The sequence below is a fragment of the Paroedura picta genome, chromosome 15, assembly GCF_049243985.1.
Source record: "Paroedura picta isolate Pp20150507F chromosome 15, Ppicta_v3.0, whole genome shotgun sequence".
In the NCBI taxonomy this organism is placed as follows: Eukaryota; Metazoa; Chordata; class Lepidosauria; order Squamata; family Gekkonidae; genus Paroedura; species Paroedura picta.
Genome location: NC_135383.1, coordinates 7,800,225 through 7,823,175, shown reverse-complemented (window position 1 = coordinate 7,823,175; position 22,951 = coordinate 7,800,225). Strand labels below are relative to the sequence as shown.

The window sequence follows — 22,951 nt, the reverse complement described above, 5'->3', positions numbered from 1 at the left end:
GCAGAAACAATACCTAAACCTGGACAATGGGCTTGGACGTGACTCTTGTTCTTCATTCATCCCGTGCCCCTCTTCCCTCCCTCGCAGTCTCTCTTCTATGGCCGATTTTAGACTGTAGCCTCCTTGGGGCAGGGGATTCTTGTTACAGGAACAGCAGGAGCAAGGGGCCCAGTTTGCAAACACAGGGCTGTGTCTTCGTCCCGTTTTTAAGCCCCCGAAACAGTGAATTCTGGTTGCAGCAGGCTACCCTAATGGCCTCAAAGTTGTATTTAGGGGGGGGGAGGAAGAACAGGATCCCAGGTTCCTACAGGGGAATGCAAGCAGGTACCCCTTGTTAAAGCCACCAAGGGATTGGGGGAAAGAAAGGGGGTGGGGAGAAAGAAGCCAACCCAGAATGTAGAGCCAGGAAGCTTGTGAATTTGTCTTGGTGCCAAGCCAGGAAATGAGGATCGCTTAGGGCAACTTTCTCTGCTGGGGGGGGTTGAGCCTTAAGAACCCACAGCGGGTGGGGAATGCAAGTGAGCCCACCCTCTCCGCAAGCAATGCTTGGGCATATTCTGCAGGCTGCCAAACCCACTCCCCTCCCTCCTCCTCCTCCTCTTCCTCCCCCCTCCCTTCCTCCACTACCACCCAGCAGATCTCCCCCCACCCCTTCCCACCCCCCCCCAATGTTTTCTTTTCCAAGGGCTCCCTCTCCTGTTTCCCCTCCTCCCCTTCTCCGAAACCTCTCCTGCGAATTCTGTATCTGCCCATTTTAGAAACTGCTCCCAGTTTCTCTTGCAAGAAGTGAACCTTACAAAAATATATATTCTATTCCTTCCCGGGAAGGAAGATTCTTCAAAATCTCCCCTTATGAGATTTTTATTATTTTTTTTAACAAAAAAAAGGGGGGGGGAGAGAGAAAGGAGGGCTCAATTGCCAAGAAGGAGTATTTTTCTTGTTCTTTGCATGTCATGGAAACCAACCCTTTCGCCGGCTTTGGGGCGTGCAGCAACCAGAAGTGAACTGCAGGGCGACCCGGAAGGTTTGAACTAAAGCCTTATAAACCACCCAACGGGAGAGGGAGGGGGAGAAGGGGGAAAAAAGGAAAAGAAAAGGGGAAAAAAAATACAAGCTAGACAGACGGACCGTCCCAAGATCGGCGCGGGGGGGGGAGGAATTTTTCCCCCCAGCTATAAACTTGGGTGGGTTTTTTTTCCTTTTAACCCCCCCTTTCCCCATGCCTGTTTGCAAAACCCAAAGCCCGTTTGCAAAACTCTCTGCAATTCAAGGTGTGTATTATTCCTACCTTCCCCCCTCCCCCCAAAAAAAAATCTGAACTCTCAAAGCAAAGACTGCAGGGGGGGAGGGAGGGGAAGAGAAGGGAGGGGGGTGAAGAGAGAGGAAGAAGAAGAAGAAGAAGAAGAAGAGAGGGCGGGGGAGGGTTTCAATGGATCCGGAGTCGCCGTGAAGTTGCATGCACTTCTCGCGCTGCTTTTGCAACCTGCATGTCAATTTCCAGCCCGGAGCTCGCGCACCCTTTGCAACAAAAAAAAAAAGCTCCACCGCAACAGCCCCCCCCAAAAGGAAAAGGGCAATTGCGTGCAAATGTGAATGCATGCATTTGCACCCGATCCGTGTCCAGATCGGGGGAAGGGGGGGGGTCCTGTCTTCCCGGAGCCCCCTCCTCCTCCTCCTCCTTTCCCCGACGCCTGGGCGGGTGGAGAAGGAGGAGGAGGAGGAGGAGGTGGGGGGGGGGAGAAGGAAGCGAAAAGGGGGGAGCCCATTTTCTTCCTTGCAGACGGATCGCTGGCCGGGTTGCAATTTGAAAGTGGAGCATGTGTATTGGTATAGGAAGTGTCTCTCTCTCTGTCTCTCTCTCTCTCTCTCTATTTTTTTTTAATAAATAAAAGCCGGGCTATTCAAAAAATAATAATAAAATACAAGACCCCTTTGGTGCAATTCTCCGGCCGCCCATGATTTAACGCGACCAAAGCGATGGCAAAAGGGTGTTTGGCTGGTTTTATTTTATTTTTTTTCCTCCCTCCCCGTTTTTCTTTTTTTCTCTTTCCCCCTCCGACTTTATACTTTTGTAGCAGCCTGGATTTTTTTTTCCCCTCTCTTCCCTTCCCTTCCCTTCCCTTCCTCCCTCCCTCTCCCTCTCCCTCTCTCGCTGTCTTCCCCTCTCGGCGCAGGCAAAAAGCTTCCGATTTCTCCGGGTTTTTTTGCAGATCTGCAGAATATGGCGTCTCGATTCTGTTTTAAAAATAAGCCCGGCTGCCATTTTTGCTTCCCTTTTGTCTGAAATTTTTTTAATAAAAACTGTCTGAGAATGTGGGAGGGGAGGGGGAGGGGAGGGGGGTGGGGGGCACCGAAAAGGGGTGTTTTGTTTTGCATTTTCCTAAAAAAAAAAGAGAGAGAGAGGAGGGGGGTGGAAATTCTTCCTTGCTTGGCGTTTGCGGTTGTGCAGGGGGGGGGGATGTCTTTCTTTGGGTGGGTGGTGTTAATTGCACTTTTTAAAAAAGGAACAACCCCATTGCATAGCAAAGACTGATATATATATATTATAATATATATATTTGCTTTTGTTGTTAATCTCAGGAGCAAACTCGTGCCAAAGTTGCTTATGCAAATGTTGGGTCAAGGGGGGGGGGAGAGGAACCCACCCCCAGTTTGCAAGGTTTATTTATTTATTTATTTTTGCCTTTTCCGTTTGGCGTATGGAATGGGGAGGGGGGAGTTCCTTTGCATCTGAGGATTATACTTCCTTTTCTTATTTTCAAAGAGGCGGCTTGGGGGTTGGCTTGTTGTGTGTGTTTGTGTGTGTGTGTTTTTTAAAGGTGGCCAGTTTCTGTGCCTTTTTTTTTTTTTGCCTTTTTTTGCAGAAACCACAATAAAGAGCTTTGTGTTTTTTTAGAGATGCCAGGTTGGCTGAGGAATACTTTGGAAATTTTCTTTATAGGAGTGGAATGTGCTATTTTCATAGTGTGGAATCTGCAGCTATAAAGAATGGTGAGATTCTCCCCCAGCCTTCACCCCCCCCCCCTTGTCCTTGCAGTTCTGGAGAGAGAGGTGTGTGTGTGTGTTACAGGAACATGGATTTCATGTGTGTGTGTCTATTTGTGTCTTTCCATACATGTGATGTCAATATATACCTGTGTTTTTTTTTAATGTTTGGAGCCCTGTATGCTAGTTTGTCGCTGTAAAACAATGTTGCATCATTGCACAAAGAGGTGGTGTGTTTTAGGACAAGTATGAATTTATTTTGGGAGGAGGGTGAGGGTAGACGGAGTTTGGAAATTGCATTTTTTGTTTTACTGGACCTGTGTTTTGCTATGCATGAATCTGAAAGTATTTCCTTTTGTTCAATCTCTATGTGCTGGCAAACTCGAAGGGGTTTGAGGTCTGGATTTGCCATCCTTTTTCATCCGACCGCCAGTTTGATTTAAGTTTGATTTGTTGCCTAGGCCAACTGCGAGGCCTTTAGAGGTGGAGTTGAGCACTGCGTTTTGGACTTCCCGGGGCAGATCTGAAAACTCAGGGTGAAGATGATTCTTGTGTTTGGAGTTATTGTGTTTTGCATAGTAGATGTCATTTCCTCTGTTGATTATTTATAGACCGGGAAGCCTTATATAAAAAATTATTTTTGAGGGGAAAAAAAAAGGAAACTAGCTTTTGTTGGCATGTGCAAGCTTTGAGATCACACAGAACTCTTCTTTGATGGCAAGGGCCCTATATCAAGGGAAACAGGTTTGTTTGGTTGATGCTGCCTTAGTGTTTTGAATTATCTTGGGCCCTTGGTCATTCAAGGGGAGGCATTCTGCTTGAGAAGTGAAGGGTTCCGCCTTCATTTGGAGAGGTTCTGGATTCAAGTTCACAGTTTCTGAGAGGGAAGCGCTTTCACAGTTCCTGCGTAGAGAAAATATGGGGCTAAAAGTGAGGCAGTTGCGGGAAGGGCTGTGACCCATATATGTTTGTGAATAAATGATGCCACCCGCAAAGAACTATGCCAGCAATGGGGGCTGAATTGGAATTGATATTGGTGTTCTGTGAGATAATCCCGAATCTGCTGCATTCATTTTTTTTTAATTGAGAGGCTTCTGAGAGCCCAGTGCTTCCGTCCGTGGAGGAGTCTGCCTGTAATATTGGTGCATAATTAATTTCTCTGTACTTCTTCCAGTCAGCTTCTGCTCTGGATGAGTAATTTTGTTCCTCCCCTTCACAGAGGGATCTTTCCCTTATGGATCTCTGCATGCATCTCTGTATGAGTCCATGATATAGGCTTGAATGCCTTCAGGAAGGTGGGCTATAAGTGAGGCACATCAACCTCCAATCAGGAAGCATGTCTAGAACATTGATTTGTGCAGGAAGAGGAGGCAAGTCCCTGATTATTTCGTTTGCACAGTCTAAAAAGTATGAGAACAAATCTTCTGTTTCAGTGCAGAAAAACCGTGTTCCTCTGTCAAGGTTTAAGAAGCGAACTTGCATGAATGCAGAATTGGATCACCAACTAAATCAGGGGTAGTCGAACTGTGGCCCTCCAGATGTCCACTGACTACAATTTTGCTGGCAGGGGCTCATGGGAATTGTAGTCCATGGACATCTGGAGGGCCGCAGTTTGACTTGCCCTGCTTTATGCTCCTCCGCATGCAGCCAGCTAGGTGACCTTGGCCTAGTCACAGCCCTATTAGAGCTGTTCTTCCAGAGCAGTTCTGGCAGGGCTCTCTCAGCCCTACCTACCTCACAGGGCATCTGTTGTGGGGAGAGGAAGGGAGAGATGTTTGTAAGCCGCTTTGGAGCTCTTTCGGGTAGTGAAAAGCGGGGTATTAAAAATGACTCCTTTTCACATGGGACCAAGATTTTTATTATCATTTATTATTTAATAAATCTACTATATTCTTAGTCCTGCATTTTGGCCAGAATTGGCAGCTCTTGAGAGTCAAAATCCAAAGGGAGCCTGGTTGTTTCCTGTCTTCCCTTTGGTGGCCTCCTTGATTACAGCTGGAAAACAGCCTTTAACACTGTCCTTTATATGTTCAGTCCCAATACTATCCCATATGGGGTTTGTAGCTGCTGCCCATTTCCCCATAGCACAGAGAAGCCCCCTGGTGCCCCGGGGCTGCCTACCTGACCCCTAGCCTAGTCCCTAATCCTCGTTGATCCATTTAAGTTGTTTTTAGCTTGTGTGGGACCCAAGCAGCAGAACCTAATCCCTTCTTCCTGCCTTCTTCCTGCTTTGGTAGAGCCTCTCCCATTTGATGTTGTTCACTCCCAAAGCCAGGCAAAGGTCTCCTTAGCTCTTTCCTTTCCAGGGGGTAAATGGCAGCACAGGCTTTGGGAAAGTGCGTGCCCTTTGTCCCTCTCAACTGGTTAGTCCTGTGTTTTGGCAAATGCACACAGAGGTAAGCAACTGGGAGGGGGGGGGATATAAAGGCAGGAACTGGATGCTTCCTTGTGGAGGCTTTTGCATGTGGCTTGACCCGGGAGGAGTAAGGCCCAGTGTACAGTTGTCTTCTCCCTATCTAAGAGGGTAGATTCCAATGGGTCATCGTGTTGGTCTGAAGTAGCACAACAAAAACTGGAGTCCAATAGGACCTTTAAGACCGACAAAGATTTATTCAAGGCGTGAGCTTTCGAGTGCATGCGAACGCATGCACTCGAAAGCTCACGCCTTGAATAAATCTTTGTCGGTCTTAAAGGTCCTATTGGACTCTGTTTTTGTTGTGCCTTTCTAAGAGCAAACCAAAGACCCTCATGTAGTCTTTCAGACTCCATTTGGTAGTCATGAGGCCTAGGCTTAGCATGTTTGTGGACTTCAGCCACAAATTTAATTGAAAATCGCCTCTGGTTTAACATAACAGCAGCAAGATGCTAACTGCTCTGAACTGCTTAGTAACAGAGTCGAAATTTGAACCCAGGACTTCTGGACCCTCATGGCTCATGCACTTTGGTTGGGCATGTAAATATCCAGTCCCATGGTCCCTTCTGGTAGTAAGGATTGCCTGGCAAGTGGCCAGCCAGGGAAGAGCTTTTTGAAAGAAACAGAATTGAAAAATGTTTTTGTCAAAACACATTGTCATGCCAGAAATGCTCAGGACTGACAGAAAAGGCCAGAAATAAATTCTGTGGCTGGTATTTTAGTGAGGGCCCAATGTCAAGCATGTCATAGGATGGTTCTTCGTGGTCTCTTGCATGGTCTCTCCAAATCTCTTAAAAGAGCAGCACATAGTTTCAGACATGATATTCAGGGGTGTGGGTGACTTGGGCCTAGATCCCCAAAAGAGACAACCCTTGTTTTGGGAGGCCAGAAAAGTAACTCATGCCCCGACCCCTTTTGCACGTTTGAATTACTTATTTCGACTAAAACTTTATTTTGCTTTTTTACCACCTAGCATGGTGGTGAACAATTCTGAGAAGAATCTTGGCCTACTTCACTCCCTAGCTGGATGCTGTGTTTTCGTGGTCGAATAGAGAGCAGCCAACTTTTGAGCTATTTTCCCTGACTAATCTAAATCTGATTCGCCATAGGTGACCAGCCGTTTCCAGCCGGGCCCTCTAGCAACAAAGAAGTGGAACGGCACCCCATAAATTGTGTGTTCTTGTTTCCCTTGTTCCTTTCTCCCCTTTGCTAGGTATCCAGTTGTTGTAAATCCTGCCAAATGTCAGGCTGGATTTTATTTCATATTAATTGTACGGTACGCAGCTTAACACTTCATACCGTGCAAACGGGATAATGACCAAACAGGAGTCAGGAGACCTGCTGGAATTTCTTTCTGCTACTTGGGCATGTGGCTTCCCCAGCCAGAAACCCTTGGGGGCAGGGGGTGGCATTGCCATGGGCTGTATTGCTCCCTGCAAAACAGAGGAATAGCTGTGCAAGACCAGCCATAGGGCCCTTGCCAACCATCATCACAAACTATCGTTGGTCTCCCTGGCCCGCAGTCCTGGCAGCACAGGAACTAGGAGGCCGGTGGTCACAGGGCTTTGACTTGGAGGCCTGTCCTGCTTGGACCTTGGGCTTTCTCAAGCCAGGATGCTGAAATAATACCCTGAAGAGAACAGAAATCCTATGTAGACCTTGGAGCATTGATTGAACATCCTTTTGTGACCAGAGGATAGCTGGTTACCCCCTGAAATGATATCTGAAGCGGCCATTTTTTGTTGGTCTTGTGGAGGAGTAATTGACCGCAGGCCCAAGATGTTGGAGATCTTGTATGGTGCATAGTCCCTTCTGAGAAGGTGCAGACTGTCCATAAGGGGCCATTTTTAAAGACATTTTTAAAGACTCTGGCCTTGATGCTGGGCTTCTTTAAAATGGGCACTTAATGCCTGGAAGTTTGCATCTCCTTGTGTATTTACAGCAGAAGTCTGGTTCCCTTCACTGGGGGCATTCCGAGGACCTTCCCTGAATGTTTAGCTTTCATTCAGGAAAAAAAAAAGAAACCCTCATCTTTTGTTTAAGGCAGGGGTAGTCAACCTGTGGTCCTCCAGATGTCCATGGACTACAATTCCCATGAGCCCCTGCCAGCAACTGGCAGGGGGATCATGGGAATTGTAGCCCATGGACATCTGGAGGACCACAGGTTGACTACCCCTGGTTTAAGGGACATGGCAGGCTTATTAGTAGCCAACTAATGGCACAGCTGACATTGGCAAGGCCAATAATTAATTAATTAGTAACAAGGTTGTGTTCTGGCTTAGGAGGAGGGAATCTGCTCCTGCATTCTGGCCAGGGCACTCAAAGCTTCCAGGATGGCTGGTACTGGTTTTCCTGTTGATTTACAATGACCTCCCCTTCAATGCTGGTCTAAACGTGGGCTAATGTTTGAAATGACTGGATGGTTTGCGGGTAGGTTGTTCCACTGCATGGGACCGTTTCCGTGTGGTAGTCATGGGGCTGCTTATTGTTTTCCAGACTTCTGATAGCTCAGGCCTACTTCTCCCACCCCACCCCTTGTGGTAAATTGAAGGCATCTTTTAACCCTTATGTCTCACTCCCCTTATAAGAATGCCCCGTGTGTTTCTGTGAAATTCAGGGAGCTGGATGTGCAATCTGAAAGCAATCCAGAACAGTGACTCACACAGAGATGCAACAGGCAACATCCATTAGGATTTCAGTGGTCTCGATCATCAACAATATAACAGGAACAGCAACTTAGATAAGGCCCCCCCAGAGAGGTCAGACTGGTTTAGGCCATGAAGGGGATGTCTATGGGGAACCTGTGGGTGTTATTGGGTTTGGTCAGTCTCAGGGAGATGCCTGGTGGAGGAGCTCCCTTTTGCAGGCCCTGCGAAATTGTGGGAGTTCAGGGAAGACCCTGTTCTGTTCAGGGAGCTTGTTCCACCCGGTGGGGGCCAGGACCGAAAAATCTCTGGCCCTTGTTGAGGACCAGCGTTCTTCTTTGGGGCCTGGGATCACCAGCCAGTTGGCGGTGGTGGAGCATAATGCTCTTTTGGGAGTGTATTAAAAATATTTTTGGATTTCAGATAGCATCTGATGGACTTCCTTGATAAATTTATTTGCAGTGGGCAGCCGTGGCTTCCTGAACATGGCAGAACAGTTTGCACACCAGCTCGGTTAAGCATCTGTAGCTATTATCACTTGGCAAGTACAGCTTGATTTTGCAGCTTGGTATGGCTAGCAGCCCAGCTGGAACCAGATGTGGTGTGAATACGAAGTCTCAAGGGTGGGTGCTTCTGTTTCAAAACTGTTGGGTTTCAATTAGGCTTAGCTGTGGCCGTTTGGAACGAGGGTCCTTAAGATGTCTACCTCATCTACAAATGTTTACTAGATATGGGGGGCACCCATGAATGTGAATGCCGGGGTGGGGGACAGCTATGGTGGAGATGCAGCTGAAGAAGTGTCCTGTCCTGTCCCCTGAACCTTCACCGCAAATGCCATCTCTGTTAGTATATTAGGAAGAAAACACAAAGATATCTGGATTTCCCATGTGATGTGTCATTTGCTCTGACGTGGATAGCTCAGCCTAGCCCGATCTCTTCAGAGCTTGGAAGCTAAGCAGGGTTTGCCCTGGTTAGTTGGATGGGAGACCACCAAAGGCAAGAAAACGCAAACCCACCTTGGTTTGCCTCTCGCCTTGAAAACCCTATGGGCTCACCGTGAATCGGCTGTGACTCAAGGGCAGTTTCTACTGCCGCCATGAAATTCAGCCTTGCTTATTTTGGTAGAAACCATCCATTGGTCCTCATGGTACTTTCCGCTCCTCCTTCCTTTCCGAGGCCATGGTGGAAATCCTAAATGCTCAAGAGCCAGAGGCCTTGCCACAGCATCTGCTATACACTGAAGAGGCAAGCTGCTTTTCAGTGACGGTTTAAGCACCGCTGTTTAACGTGGCTGGCCTCTTCCGCATCTGTCCGCTGTAGGAAGGTTGGCATGGGGGCAGTGTAAGCAAGGGGGATGATTTCCAAAATCTTCCAAAGTGAGGACTGTAAGGAAAAAAAATGTGTGAGCCCCACAGGGCAACAATCCAGAATCGTGGTTCTTGTAGTAATACAATATATTTCTTCTGGTTTCTTCATCCATTCAAAGAGTAGCTAGAAAAAAACCTTGTTAAAGGCTGTTTGAGTATTGAAAATCCACCAGTAACGTAACGGGGTGTTGTTGTTTTTTAAATCTGTGCCTGGCTATATCCCACAGGCAGCCTCTGAGGTGACAGAATTCTACGGAGGCCGTGAGTTTCTGGGCCAGACTGCGGTGGCCAGCAACTGTACCCAAATTTAGACCTGGATTCAGCTCAGGCACCCTGAGGCACACCAGACAGAAGGAAATTCCTGCTCGGTTGACCAGACAAGGACATGAGACCATGCTCAGAGTATTTCTTCCAGGCCTGTCTCAATCCGAACGTTTCCTCCTGCCGCCAGTCTCAGTTATAAGGCTGGACTCCTAGCCTGGCCCCTTTCCGTGCCGGAAGAGGACTCCGAGGCCTGAGCGCTCACTCACACATCTGTGCTAACCTTGGTCCCAGCCTTGATCAGGACAGGTTCAAGGCCTGGCTTGCAGGATTGGCAGGAGATGGGAAAGATGGTTCCTTCTCCTCTGGCTGTTGCATAGAGGAGTGATGTTTTTCCTTTCTGACATCCCAGTGGACTCTCTGTCAAAGAAGCTGGGTCCCACCCAGGTTGTCTGGAGCCTGGAGATGAACTGCAATGGTCCAGCTGGTCGCAGGCCAGGTAGGCAGTGCAGACATGCTGTTAGAGATCAGCCACTGAAGGTTTCTTCCTTTTGCACTGGCTGATGCTTCCAGACTGGGTTTTTCTGTGGGGTGCTCCTGTAAAGAGCACAAGAGTCATCTAGAGCAGGAGTAGTCAACCTGTGGTCCTCCAGATGTTCATGGACTACAACACCCATAAGTTGTAGTGATGGGAATTGTAGTCCATTAACATCTGGAGGACCACAGGTTGACTACCGTTGCTCTAGAGGTTTTCAGATCTTTTTTTACCTGGTTGGAGAGAATGACATGGGGTCAGGGGAGGACACCGGCCAGGCCGCCTGGTTCCTTTGGAAGCTCACCTGAGAATGCTTTTAAGATTGATTAGTGATTGGACAGTCTTCTTATTGGGGAACACCTGCCCGGTGTGGGAATTCCTGCCATAATGAGCACATGAGGTTACCGTGAAGCAGGCATGGAGACCGGGTACAACGAACATCCCCAAGATATGGGGATCTAGACGATCCCACCAAGATCCATTCTTGTATATAGCTTGTTAAGGATTCGATATTTTATAGCCGCGCTCGAGTACTAGCAGCAATACTATATTAACTTTATATATAACTGGCATCATTGTCGATTACATCTCACTGTTTGTTTGTGTGCTTGTGGTTGTAGCTTTGAAGCTGTATCTTAAATGGGCTCTCTTGGAACCCCAGTATGAATATACTTAACAGAAGTGTTAAACTTGGGACCATTTGTGAATCTAACCCCTTAGAGCAGGGCTGGCCAAACTGGGGCGCTCCAGCTGCCCACGGACTACAACGCCCATGAGCCCCTGGCATTGGAGTCCATGGACATCTGGAGGACCACAGGTTGACCACCCCTGCCTTAGAGGATCTAAAACGAAGCCAGCTGCAGCCTCCAGCTGTTTCTCCTTTGCAGGAGGCAAAAATGGGGGAGGGGATGCTTGCTTCGGCAGCATCCCCCCCCCCTTCTCTCATCTCCCTTCCCCCTTCCATCAGAATATACTCTAGGATTTGGGGGGTGCCCTTTGGTTAGACTCCCGCCACTTGGAAGAAGTGAGGTCTACAATCTCTCTTAATGCCTCTGACCTTCCATTCGGGCAGTAGGGCCTCCCGTTCTTAAAGGCCCCGAAGATGCCTGACCTTGTCACCCTCCAGTGCTGACCCCGACAGGTGACACAACCTGCACTGAGTCAACTAGAACGTGCATCTTGGATCTCCGTCCCTGCACAGCCCACCCCCACACACATTGGTTCCCGTGTTTCCCCGTGTCGGTTCTTTTCCCAAACGGGCTGCAGCCCAGAGCTTGGCTGCCTGACTCTCTCCAGGGGTTGGGGCGGTGCTGCCGGCCCGTCCCTCTGACCAGCCGCCGTGCCATTTCTGTGTAAAGAATCTCTTATTTCTCTCTATTTCAGCCAAGCGAGACAGAGGGGGCCTCAAAAGCAGGGGAGTCCCACATGGGACCCTAGCTTGTATTAACCACACTTTGGTAGGAACTGGCGAAGGCCTGTGAGCCCCCCAGCCCCAGGGACTGGTGCTTGTACCCGCCTGCACCAGCGGGGGACCGTCTGCCGCCCGCCAGCCTGGAGCACCATCTACACGCCTCCCCAGGCAGCTGTGGCCACCGGGCTTCCGAGGCCAGCCTGTGAGTACCGATCCACGGCGGAGCTAACCTCTTCCCTTTTGCAGGGCTACGACAGGTCCCTGCCTTGACCGCTGGGGGACAATCCCCTCCCCCGTGCCTTCTTACCGGACCAGGGCGGAGTTCGTCCCGTTGTCGTCCTGCTTCTGGCAGAGGCCAGCTGCGTGCTGTGGGAACTCTCAAGCAGGGTGGGAAAGCCAGGACCGGTCCCCGGCCGCCCCCTGCGTTTAGCATTCGGTGGTCTGCGGCTTGTGAACAGGGATGTTCTGTTGATCTGTATAACTATTTGATAGAATAATGCAGGCGTAGTCGACCTGTGGTCCTCCAGATGTTCGTGGACTACAATTCCCACGAGCCCCTGCCAGCAAATGCTGGCAGGGGCTCATGGGAATTGTAGTCCACGAACATCTGGAGGACCACAGGTTGACTAACCCTGTAATAATGTACCAAAAAGGATACACCGAATCCAGGGATAGAAAAAGGCACAATCTGTATTACTGGCTCTACATAATAATATGAAATAGATATTGCGCAGAGCCGGTAATACACAGATTGTGTCTTTTTTTCTAGGGCTGTTTGATAGACCCGTGCCTTTGAAACGGAGCCTGCCTCCTGCAGTATCTGCTCTTGCAGCAATGCTTACCGGCCTGTACCCATCAGGACTCCATAGGCTCTCTTTGTGTCAGTCACCTCCAATTCATCCAGTGTGTGAGGTTTTTCTGGGCTCTACCCACCCATTCTATCTCACAGCTGCATGGCAGAGCTTCCTTCTCCCCCTGCTCAAATCTAGCTGCCTCTCCACGTTCTGTTTGCCCCGCTACATAGTTTTCTCTCATCTGAGATTCTTCTCCTGGACGCCTTTGCCGAGCGTTTGATCTGCAATACCCATGGAGATGCCAGTGCTTCTGGAGGCCTCTTAATATCCAATCTTGTCACCCGCCAGCATCTCGGGCACCCGCAAGAGGAAATGGGAAGGAACACACCCTGGCATCATGCCAAAATGCTCATATCACTTCCGGTAAAATCTGGCCGATGTGTTATCAGTGATAAGAGTTTTTGCAAAATGCTAGACCGTCCACCGTGTCACTTCTGGATTTTTTTTGCAAGCCGTCCACCAGGCTCCATCCTGCAATTGCTCTTCGGTGGCCTTAGGTATCAGCTGGTCAGTTATTGATTTGATTAAGTCAAGAATTCCCAGCAATAAGCAGGGAATACAAAAGATTAAATCGCTCTACCCTGCAGTGTCCAGTCTTCACAAGTAATACAGATGTTCCCTTCAACCCAAATTGGACTCCCGTTCATCGTAGCTGTTCCGCGTTTCCAGGTGTTCTGTTTATCCTTTTCCTCACATGAGTTAGAATGTTTATGAATGTTCCGTATATTCTAGGAACTGGGTTGACAACTATAGGGGTTTTTCAGGCAGCAGCCTGTTACATGTTAATGTTTGGCCTGCAAGTGTGTGGCGGTGAGTTTGTTCTGCTGCTGACTCCACTTGTGGCATATATATTTTTTAAAAATTGATGTATTTATCACTCATTTTCAGTCCTCGTGGACCCCACCCTTACACCAGAGCAGCTAATAATGTCAAAGATCCCATTTACAGCCATGATACCACCACAATTAAACATGTTAAGGAAAGGTTTTCACTACCCAAAGGAGTTTCAGAGCGGCTTCCGATCGCCCACCGTTCCTCTCCCCACCCTGTGGTGTAGATGGGGCTGAGAGAGCTCTGAGAGAACCATGACCAGCCCAGCTGGCTGCACGCGGAGGAGGACTGGGGAATCAACCCCAGTTCTCCAGCTTAGAAGCCGCCGCCGCTTTGAGCCACTACACGAAGCCAGCTTTCACCAAAATCACCCACTGTTTCTATCGATTGTGGACTCAGCAGCTGTGCTATTGAGGCCAGAAGGCTTCCCTGCAGGATTTTTCCACAAGGGCTCTCTGGAAGCATCCGCCGTCACCAGAGGCAGTGACTCACCTCTGGCCAGGGATGAAATGTGGGGCGTTCCTCTCTGTCGCTGCACCACAACGTCGAGGGCTCAATTCAACATAGCAGCTTGGATCTCAGCAGTTGCCTGAACCGCTTTGGCTTCGCGTCCTGGAAAAACCTCTGTTCCTCCCATGCTTTCCTTCTTGTGCCATCCTGAGAGCTGCCTTTCCAAAGTCACTGCTGCAGAGAAGAAAGGAGCATCTCAAAAAGTTGCGATCACCGCAGCCCGTTTCCCAGCCTCGGAGACCGTTCTGCCGCCAGCTTTTCCACGCACCTGTCTTTCTCCAGGTGCCTTCGGCAGTTTGCAACCAGCAAACGTCTCTGTTACCTTGTGGTGGTGCTTCTGTCAAGGCAGCCCGGCGAGGGCTCATTTGCAAGGCTTGCCGCCAGCCATCGGTCATACTAGAACCTCTAGGCCGGTCTTCTTTCAACCTTTTGTCCATGGAGGAGCCCCTGAAATAATTTCTTCAGGCTTCGAGGAGCCCTGGAAGTGATGTCAGCTGGCCACGCCCCCAGAAATGACATCACAGCCTGCACCCCTAGCCCTCGTTTTGCTCCCTCCCCTGGTCCTTACTACTACCACTTACTACTACTTAAAGATGAGTAGAAGCGGAGAAGACAGCCCGGACCCCCCTACGCTACTACAGAGCTCCCACAGACCCCCTTCAGAGCTTCCATGGACCTCCAGGGTTGGAAATCCCTGCTCTAGGCAAAAAGGCCTCTCGGGGCCACACCTGTTTAGAATGTTTTTGTGAGTTGCGTTCGCATTTGTTACCCCTAATTTGCTGCCGGGTGTCCTGGTCGGACATGCCTCAATGACAGGGGTAGGTGGGTGGCTTTGTCCCTTCCGTTGAGCAACCCCCTGGTCCTGCCCTGCTCTTAACCTCAGTTTTATGCAAGCCTCTTCTCACTTGCTTTGGGCTCTTTGCTAGCTCTCTCCCCACTCTCTTACACACACACACACAAACGCACACTTTCTGTATTGGTTTTCCTTGTATGTTAGCGTGTTTGGTGTCTTCGGGTAGAGGTGGACTAGACTCGGAATGCTCGAATCTTTGGGTCCCAGGTTCTTTGGCCTGACAGAACGTAGTATAATATATCTCGCTCTTTTCCGCTGCTCCAGACAGAAGAACGTTCTATCTTGATCTACCCCGCAAGGCTGTTGTATGGATGCCCCCCCCCGCCCTCAGCCAGGCTGCTTGTCCTACCACGACCCCTGTGAAAGGCTCATTCGACCCCCAAAGGGGTCCCGACCCCCAGGTTGAGAACCACTGATCTAGAGAGTATTGAGTATTCTTTTTAGCCTACTCATGCAAACAGGAAGTTGTTTCTTTTCCCATAAGGTCTGGTTGGCTCTCGGTGGTAGAGAGGTTGACGGTGGGAGCTCACGGGGGTCTCTACACTCCTGCTTCTCCAAAATCTAGTTAAAGGTCTCGATATTCTTCCTTCTGTCCCTCTCTCCATCCTTCTATTCATTTTTCTAGTACTTTCCAGCTGCTGGGATAAATATAGACCAAGGGGATTGTGTGGGGGGGCAAGCAGAGAATTGATATTTCCTGTTCCAAACAGCATTCTAAGGTCTGAGCAGAATAAGGACGAAGCGATTGTGACCTGGTGACGTTGTAGGAGAGGAACAGCCAACCACCCGTCGAGCAGATTTTATAACCATCCGCCTGTTCCCTTTTCCTTTTGTCCCCAAAATAGGCAGGCACTTTGAAAAGGAATCCCTTCTGATCTCAGTATACTGTGACAGGAAAGAGAGAATGTTAGAATGGGTCTACTTTGAGTAAATAAAAGCTGATTGCGACATCGGCTCTCCGAGGAGCCTCCTGACTGTTCCTTGTGGTTTTAGTTGTTGTTGATTTCAAACATGTGCTATTCTCTTACCTTAGGGGTTATTGTGTTTTTTTAAAGGTTTGCTGCTCTGAAAGAGGAAGACTTTTTTAAAAATTCCCTAATTTACCTTGCCGTTGGAGAGGGGTGTGAGGGTTGGACTGGGAAATACCTGGAGATTTTAGGGGTAGATCCTGGAGAGGACGGGGGTTTGGGAAGGAGAGTAACCCCAGCAAGGTATAATGCCTTAGAGCAGGGGTAGTCAACCTGTGGTCCTCCAGATGTCCATGGACTACAATTCCCATGAGCCCCTGCCAGCATTCGCTGGCAGGGGCTCATGGGAATTGTAGTCCATGGACATCTGGAGGACCACAGGTTGACTACCCCTGCCTTAGAGCAAGGGTGGCCAGACTGTGGCTCTCCAGATGTCCGTGGGCGTACTTGGCAGGGGCTCATGGGAATTGTAGTCCATGGACATCCGGAGAACAACAGTCTTGGCCACCCCTGCTACGGAGTCTACCCTGCAAAGCAGCCATTTTCTCCAAGGGAACTGAGCTTGGTTGTCTGCAGATCAGTCGATCTCCCTGTGCCACCTGGTGGTGGGCAATCCTTAGGAGGTGAATTTCAAAAATTTATTTCATTTTAAAAGCTGAATTCGAATGCCTTTGAAGGTTGTGAATAGAACGCAGGAGGCCCCTCGGTGCATATTCCGGGCAGGGAGAAGGGCTGGTTACACCTTGTTACCCTGTGTGTGGATGGAATCTGATAATTGAGTGCTGGATCCAGATTCTTAGCTTCACAGGTTTTGGTCTTTTGGAAGGGCAAGTTTCTGTTTTTTCCCCGGGGACAATCTCCTGACGCCATGGGAGGGAGGGGGAGGCTGAGTAGACCCATCTCCTTTCGCTTATTGCCTTTCTCCAGGACGGCCAGGATAAATTGCCTGTATTTGTTTAGTCTATACGTATTGCAGAGTTATTTTTTCCCATGGTACAGAATTCAGATATTCTTGGTGATGGTTGTCCTCTCCTCTCCAGACTAGAACCCCTGCCATACACACACACACACACACACACACACACACACACACACACACACAGAGTAAGGTTTGGAGTCAGGAGTGTGTCCTAAGAACTAGAGATTCTAGGTCTTGAATCAGGATCTGCATGGGCTTGCGGCTGGTCAAGCCCTGGTTCCGCTGGCTGGGCTTCAGGTTGCTGCATGAAGGGGGCCTAATCTGGGTAGCAGCCTCTGGTTTGGGGTTAGTCTCCCCGTCTTTTGCAGCGTGGCCCAGGCCCAGTGTAACACAAGAGCTGGCAGCTGGTTTGGCAGCCCGTCATGCAATGTCTGCCCGTGCCCGGAACACACCACGAGCTGGTGCTCATTTGCATATATTACTGCGATTTGCATAGGGCAATGACAGGGAAGGTCAAAACCACCTCCCCGTCTGAAGCCCGGATCCAGATCTCTTGTTTCTTCAACTGCTTTTTTTCGCCAAAAGGTGGCCACCCACCGTTTAGCTGCAGGAGACCGACTTTCTGGGAGATAACGTTGTTCCAAGTTCCCCTGACCAAATAAGAATTTGCCCTTCCCATGAGCATCCAGGTTGTTAATGTGGGAGCGCAAGCTTCCATGGCAGCAGGAGGATTCAAATCTGGGTCTCTCCTCTCCTAATTTGACACTCCAGCATCACGCGATGCTCCTCTCCTGCATAGTCTTTGCAGAAGGCGCATTCCCTCTCACTGCGTAATTCAGAATGACGCTCTGTACATGCCTTGAGGCAAGACCCTTTCCACCCATTAATCCCCAGTGTGTTCTCACCATAGCTGTTCTTTTTTCCCTTCTAGACAGCTCCTTTGATTTCCGTATGTCAGCTTAGGTAGACTCTGAATCCCCCCTCCTTTTGGCCTGCTGGTGTTCTTTTTTTGGCAAGGGGGGGGCAGTCTTCTGCCCGCCTCCCATCTGTGCTGTGGCCAGGAAGCATCTGTGGTTTTCTGCTTCCTGAAGCAGGGCACAAAGAGGTATTTGTACAGGAGAGGAGAGCTGCACCTTAGATCCCCTCTGCTGAGTTCTCCCTTCCACTTTTACATTAATTTGGCAGGCAGAGAGCCCCTCCATGTTTAGTAAGCAAAAATCGGGGCAGGCCTGTCTGAGTCCCCCCAGCCTCTGCCTTTTGCTGCAAGGATGCGTTTTCCATTTTTAAAAAACTGCACCGAGTTCTGTGCAACTCTAGCAAATGCAGAGAATGAATTATTGTACGTCTAGGGTGCCAGGCTCCCCAGGACTCCACAATGCTGAGAGCTTGGTTATCTGACAACATACTAGGTGCTTTTTCTGTGGATGCAACCATGAAAAGAGGAGAGTGTTCACCACTTGATTTTTTTTGTTAAAAAATCAGACTGTCAGGAGGTTTCAACTCAATTGTATGACTAAATTTGTAATGGACTGAGGTCATCATAGCCCCCAGATACTTAGCCGTGCTGGGCCATTTGCACTATAAATAAAAATACTTAATTCCTTATCTAAATGCATCTTCCCGTTTTTAACCCATGACTTAACTGACGAGGACTTGCCTTTGAAAAGGACTGAAGTCATTATAGATAGAGCTCAGGGGGGGTCAACCACAATGCATCTTCCATGGCCTGATTGTGGCTAAAAGACTTATATTGCAACAATGGGAAAAGAAATGCTCACCTTCTGTAATCCAGTGGATCGAGGACTTGTCAACATTTGAATGCACGGCGCATAGACAGCAATTATGCACGGACTGATATTTAGGCACTTGGAAAGCTTTGATGGTGGCTTATCTGTAAACTGTTCCCCATTGTTGTTATATCTTGTTATTATTTTAGTGCTTTTGAGAGTTCTGTCTATGATCATAACTGGATTTGTTTTTTTAAAAGCCATCCTAGATAATTGGTTGAAGTATTTTTCTCTTAATCTGTTAGCCTTAATATATTATTTCATTCCTTTTAATTTATTGTTCCTTTATTACCAAAGAGCCAGCTTGGTGCAGTGGTTAAGAGCGACGGTTTCTAATCTGGCGAGCCGGGTTCGATTCCCCGCTCCTCCACATGCAGCCAGCTGGGTGACCTTGGGCCAGTCACAGCCCTGATAGAGCTGCTCTCACAGAGCTGTAACATCAGGGCTCTCTGAGCCCCACCCACCTCCCAGGGTGTCTCTTGTGGGGAGAGGAAAGGAAGGCGATTGTAGACCACTTAGAGACTCATTTGGGTAGAGAAAAGCGGGGTATAAAAACCGACTCTTCTTCTGCTCGGGCTACGATTTTAATTCTGCAACTTGAACTCCTGCCTAATTTATGCTTGGGTGAGGCTAATAATGTGGTCAGTCCATAAATGTGGGGTGGAGAGGGAAGGGGGGGGAGGCATTCCTGTCCAGAAATGTGGAGCCGTCAGAAGATTTGGCCCATTTCTGACCCATAACCGTCTTTTCCCTCTTTCTCTTTTGGCTTCCTCCTCAGGATGGCGGAGCCGCGCTTTAACAACCCGTACTTCTGGCCTCCACCTCCCACCATGCCCAGCCAGGTAAGTGGACTCCCCCTCTCTCCGTGACCTGAGTTTGAACCTCAAACATTGCCCAGAATCTCTGGCAGAGCTTCCGGAACGGTTAAGCTTATCGGCAAAGGAGTCTAGACGTTTTGGAAACCGCGGTGGTACGAAATGGCTCAGCTGGGCCAAACCCAACAAGTTGGCTTCTGGACAACAGCGGCTCTTACCAGTCGCTCGGTGCCCACCTGGAGCCATGCTGCCCCCTGTAGGATTGCAAGGGCCAGCATCAGGGGCTAAAAAATGTGCATGTATTGATAGAAACTAGTTAGAAGCAATACTCAGAACACACCCAGCTGTCTCCTTGAGTCTCAGACTCCATCATGGTCACTGTCTTAACTGGAGATTGAACCTGGGACCTTCTGCGCCTCAAACAGATGCTGTTCTATGCTTGAAGGACAATGCAGACCAATAGGAAAAAGTGTCCAGAAGAGGATGGGTCCAGAAAGTAATTTCTATGAGAAAGATGGGAGGATCTGGTTTGTGGTCCCCTAGAGCAGGGGTAGTCAACCTGTGGTCCTCCAGATGTCCATGGACTACAATTCCCACGAGCCCCTGCCAGCAAACACTGGCAGGGGCTTGTGGGAATTGTAGTCCATGGACATCTGGAGGACCACAGGTTGACTACCCCTAGAGAGGAGGCCTCATTGCTGCCTTTAGGTATCTGAAAGCTTTTGGAGGAGAACCCCGGCTGGTTCTCCGCCGCTCCACAGACCAGACCAGACCCAGGAGGGTCGTGTGAACAGAGAGTAAGCTCTGTAAGAGCCGTTTGTCCACAGGACTGAGGAATGAAGCGTGTGACAGATTCTCCTTCAGTGGGGCTGATCAGACACAGACCGGACACTTGTCCGTTAGGAAAGAGCGAGCTCTGGATTTCCTGCACGAAGCAAGGGATGGCCCTTCACTTCCAGGGCAGGCGATGGTTGTTTTTTTTCTCAGTGGTCACTCGCATCTCTTTCCGCAGCTGGACAACCTGGTGCTGATCAACAAAATCAAGGAGCAGCTCATGGCGGAGAAGATCCGGCCGCCGCACTTGCCCCCAACCTCGGTGTCTTCCCAGCAGCCCCTGCTGGTGCCGCCCTCCCCTGCCGAGGGCAGCCAATCAATTATGTCCATTCCCAAGCTGCAGCAGGTCCCTGGGCTGCACCCCCAGGCCGTCCCGCAGCCCGACGTGGCCCTGCACGCTCGCCCAGCCACCAGCACGGTCACAGGTAGGCATGGGGGAGAGGGGAGGGGGGTCGAGACCAGCTGCACTTCTCTGGGGCCAGGGATTACGAGCAGGTTGGAATTTCACACTGTGCATTCCACAGCTAGGTTATGGTTAGCCAAGCGTTGCTGGACCTCTCAGGCACTCCTTGGAAGTTCAGGGACTTTTGGCGCCGGGGCGGGCAAATGTAATAAGGAAAGACTTCCTCGAAAATGGAAGGTTTTGGAAACCAGGATTTGTTATTTATTTATTGCATGGCGTAAGCAGCGTAGGCAGGAGATTTAAGGGCTGTCTGACAGCCGGGCAAGGGATGTTTGGAGGAGGGTTGCCTGCCTCCGAATCATGACCCCTAGTGTTCCTTGGAGGAATTACCACCCCAATCCTTGTGGGTCAGCCCTGATTTTCTTCCGAGATCTGATGAGATCATGCTTCTCTGGGCTATCCAGGTCAGGCAGGAAAAAGAAGAGCTGTTTTCTTTTTTACGCCGTGCTTTTCGCTACCCAAAGGAGTTGCAAAGTGGCTTGCAAATACCCTCCCCTCCCTGCAACAGACACCCTGTGAGGGAGGTGAGGCTGAGAGAGCTCTGAGAAAACCGGGACTGACCCCAGTTCATCCAGCTGCCTGCACGCAGAGGAGGAGTGGAGAATCCAACCCGGTTCCCCAGATTAGAATCCAGTGCTCTTAACCACTACGCCATGCTGGCTTGCACCCAAATTACCCACCGTGAGATAGGAGGGGTGGGGATAGGACTGAGCAAGGAGGATATATGCCCCCAATCTGCTGTGCGTGATTTTTCCACCCTCCATTGGACACCCAGGAAGCTGCCTCCTTCCGAATCAGACCCCCGGTCAGGCTGCGACTGCTGTAAATTAGTGGCAGAAACTCTGCCCTTGTTGCTCCTGAAGAAGCTGGCGTGAGCTTTTGCTCCTTTTGCCTTCCAGGTTTGGGACTGGGCTCCCGCGCCCCTGCCGTTAGTACCTCGGAATCCAGTGCCGGCACTGGCACCAGTACCCCCTCCACGCCCACCTCGACCAGCCAGAGCCGCCTCATTGCCTCCTCGCCTACCCTTATCTCAGGGATCACCAGCCCCCCGCTCTTGGACTCCATCAAGACCATTCAGGGCCACAGCCTGCTGGGGGCCCCCAAAACAGAACGAGGACGCAAGAAGATCAAAGCAGAGAATCCGTCGGGGCCCCCCGTCCTTGTGGTGCCCTACCCCATCTTAGCCTCGGGTGACATCGGGAAAGAGGGCAAGACGTACAGGTAGGAACGGAAGGGCCGGGGGGACCCCAACGCTGCCCCCAGGGATGCCTGCCTTCCGCCCCCTTCCCTCCTCGTGCTTCAGTGGCGTTCTCCGAGAATTCCATTCCATTAGACCAGGATTTCCGGGGTTTCCGGATGGCCATGGGAGGGTTTCCCAAATGGGTGGAGTTAATTCATTTCATAGAATCATAGAGTTGGAAGGGGCCATACAGACCATCTAGTCCAACCTCCTGCTCCAAGCTGGATCAGCCCTAAGCATCCTATATTTTTTAAATTTGTTAAATATTTATCGGGTGAGGTGACCATAGATGCTCACGTCGCCCTGCCCTCCCACCCAAATGGCCAATGATGGGCCTGGAGGGGGTGGGAAGGGGTGGGCGATCGCACCACTTCTGCGGTTCCTGAGCCACCATTTTGTATCTGGGTTGTGGGGTTGTTGTTGTTGTTGTTGTTTTTTGCATGGGAGGGTGTGTCTCTGATTCCCTTTATTAAAAATGCAGAGTATGGAAGTTCACGGCCACTTTTAGCGCACTTCCCTATCCCGCACAGTTTTGCGTGTTAATAAAGCATCTTCATTTGGGGCCGAACAGAAGAAGAAGAGAAGCTGTTTTTTTGGACCCCACTTTTGACTCCCCAAAGGAGTCCTAAAACGGCTTACGAACACCTCCCTCCCCCTACAACAGACTCCCTGTGAGATAGGTGAGGACTGAGAGAGTCCTAAGAGAACTGCTGTGCGAGAACAGCCCTAAGAGAACTGTGACTAGCCCACGGCCACCCAGCTGGCTGCATGTGGAGGAGTGGGGAATCAATCCCTGTCCTCCACATTAGAGCACCGCTCTTTAAAATAGCGGTCCCCAGCCTTCTTCTGGTCGGGGACCGCCTCCGGGGGTGGGGGAGAGCCAGCGGCCCGGCTGCCGCAGTTGCTCATAAACATGCATGCCCAATTGCTGCGCATGCGCGTTTTGGCCACCAGGTGGCGCTAACACGCATGCACAGAGTTGCTGCGCATGCACGCTTTGGCCACCAGGGGACGCAAACGCACATGCACGGCAGTTCCGCGCATGCGCATTTGCGTAGCTGGCGCGCTGGCTGCCACACCGGCCTCTTTCCCCCCCTCTCGCTGCAGGGGGGGGAGGCCAGCGTGGTCACTGGCGGCCCGGAATGATGGCCTTTGTGGCCCGGTACCGTGCCGCGTACCGGGGGTTGGGGACCCCTGCTTTAAAAGCTACACCACTCTGGCTCACAGTCCTGCCGATTTCCTGTAAGGTGAGGATTTTAT

At 50.1% G+C, this 22,951-nt stretch overlaps 1 protein-coding gene across 12 annotated transcripts in view; it reads left to right on the top strand.

The window, feature by feature from the left end:
* The first annotated feature begins 790 nt into the window (after nt 1–790).
* The window catches only part of ZNF362 (zinc finger protein 362), a 28,454-nt gene continuing 6,293 nt past the window's right edge, over nt 791–22,951 (top strand). For 2 of the 12 annotated variants that reach the window (XR_013226799.1, XM_077311993.1), the window contains exons 1-4: nt 1,761–1,827; nt 19,118–19,181; nt 20,167–20,413; nt 21,351–21,672. Coding sequence is in view for 11 of the 12 variants with exons in the window: in XM_077311993.1 (XP_077168108.1) it covers nt 19,119–19,181; nt 20,167–20,413; nt 21,351–21,672 (632 nt within the window). In the remaining variant the exon portion in view is untranslated. Of the gene's footprint in view, nt 1,025–1,123; nt 1,272–1,742; nt 1,828–2,864; nt 2,992–7,576; nt 10,171–11,589; nt 11,820–16,043; nt 18,964–19,117; nt 19,182–20,166; nt 20,414–21,350; nt 21,673–22,951 lie in introns of those variants that run through there. The other 10 variants (XM_077311995.1, XM_077311996.1, XM_077311999.1 and 7 more) reach the window with 10 other exon arrangements.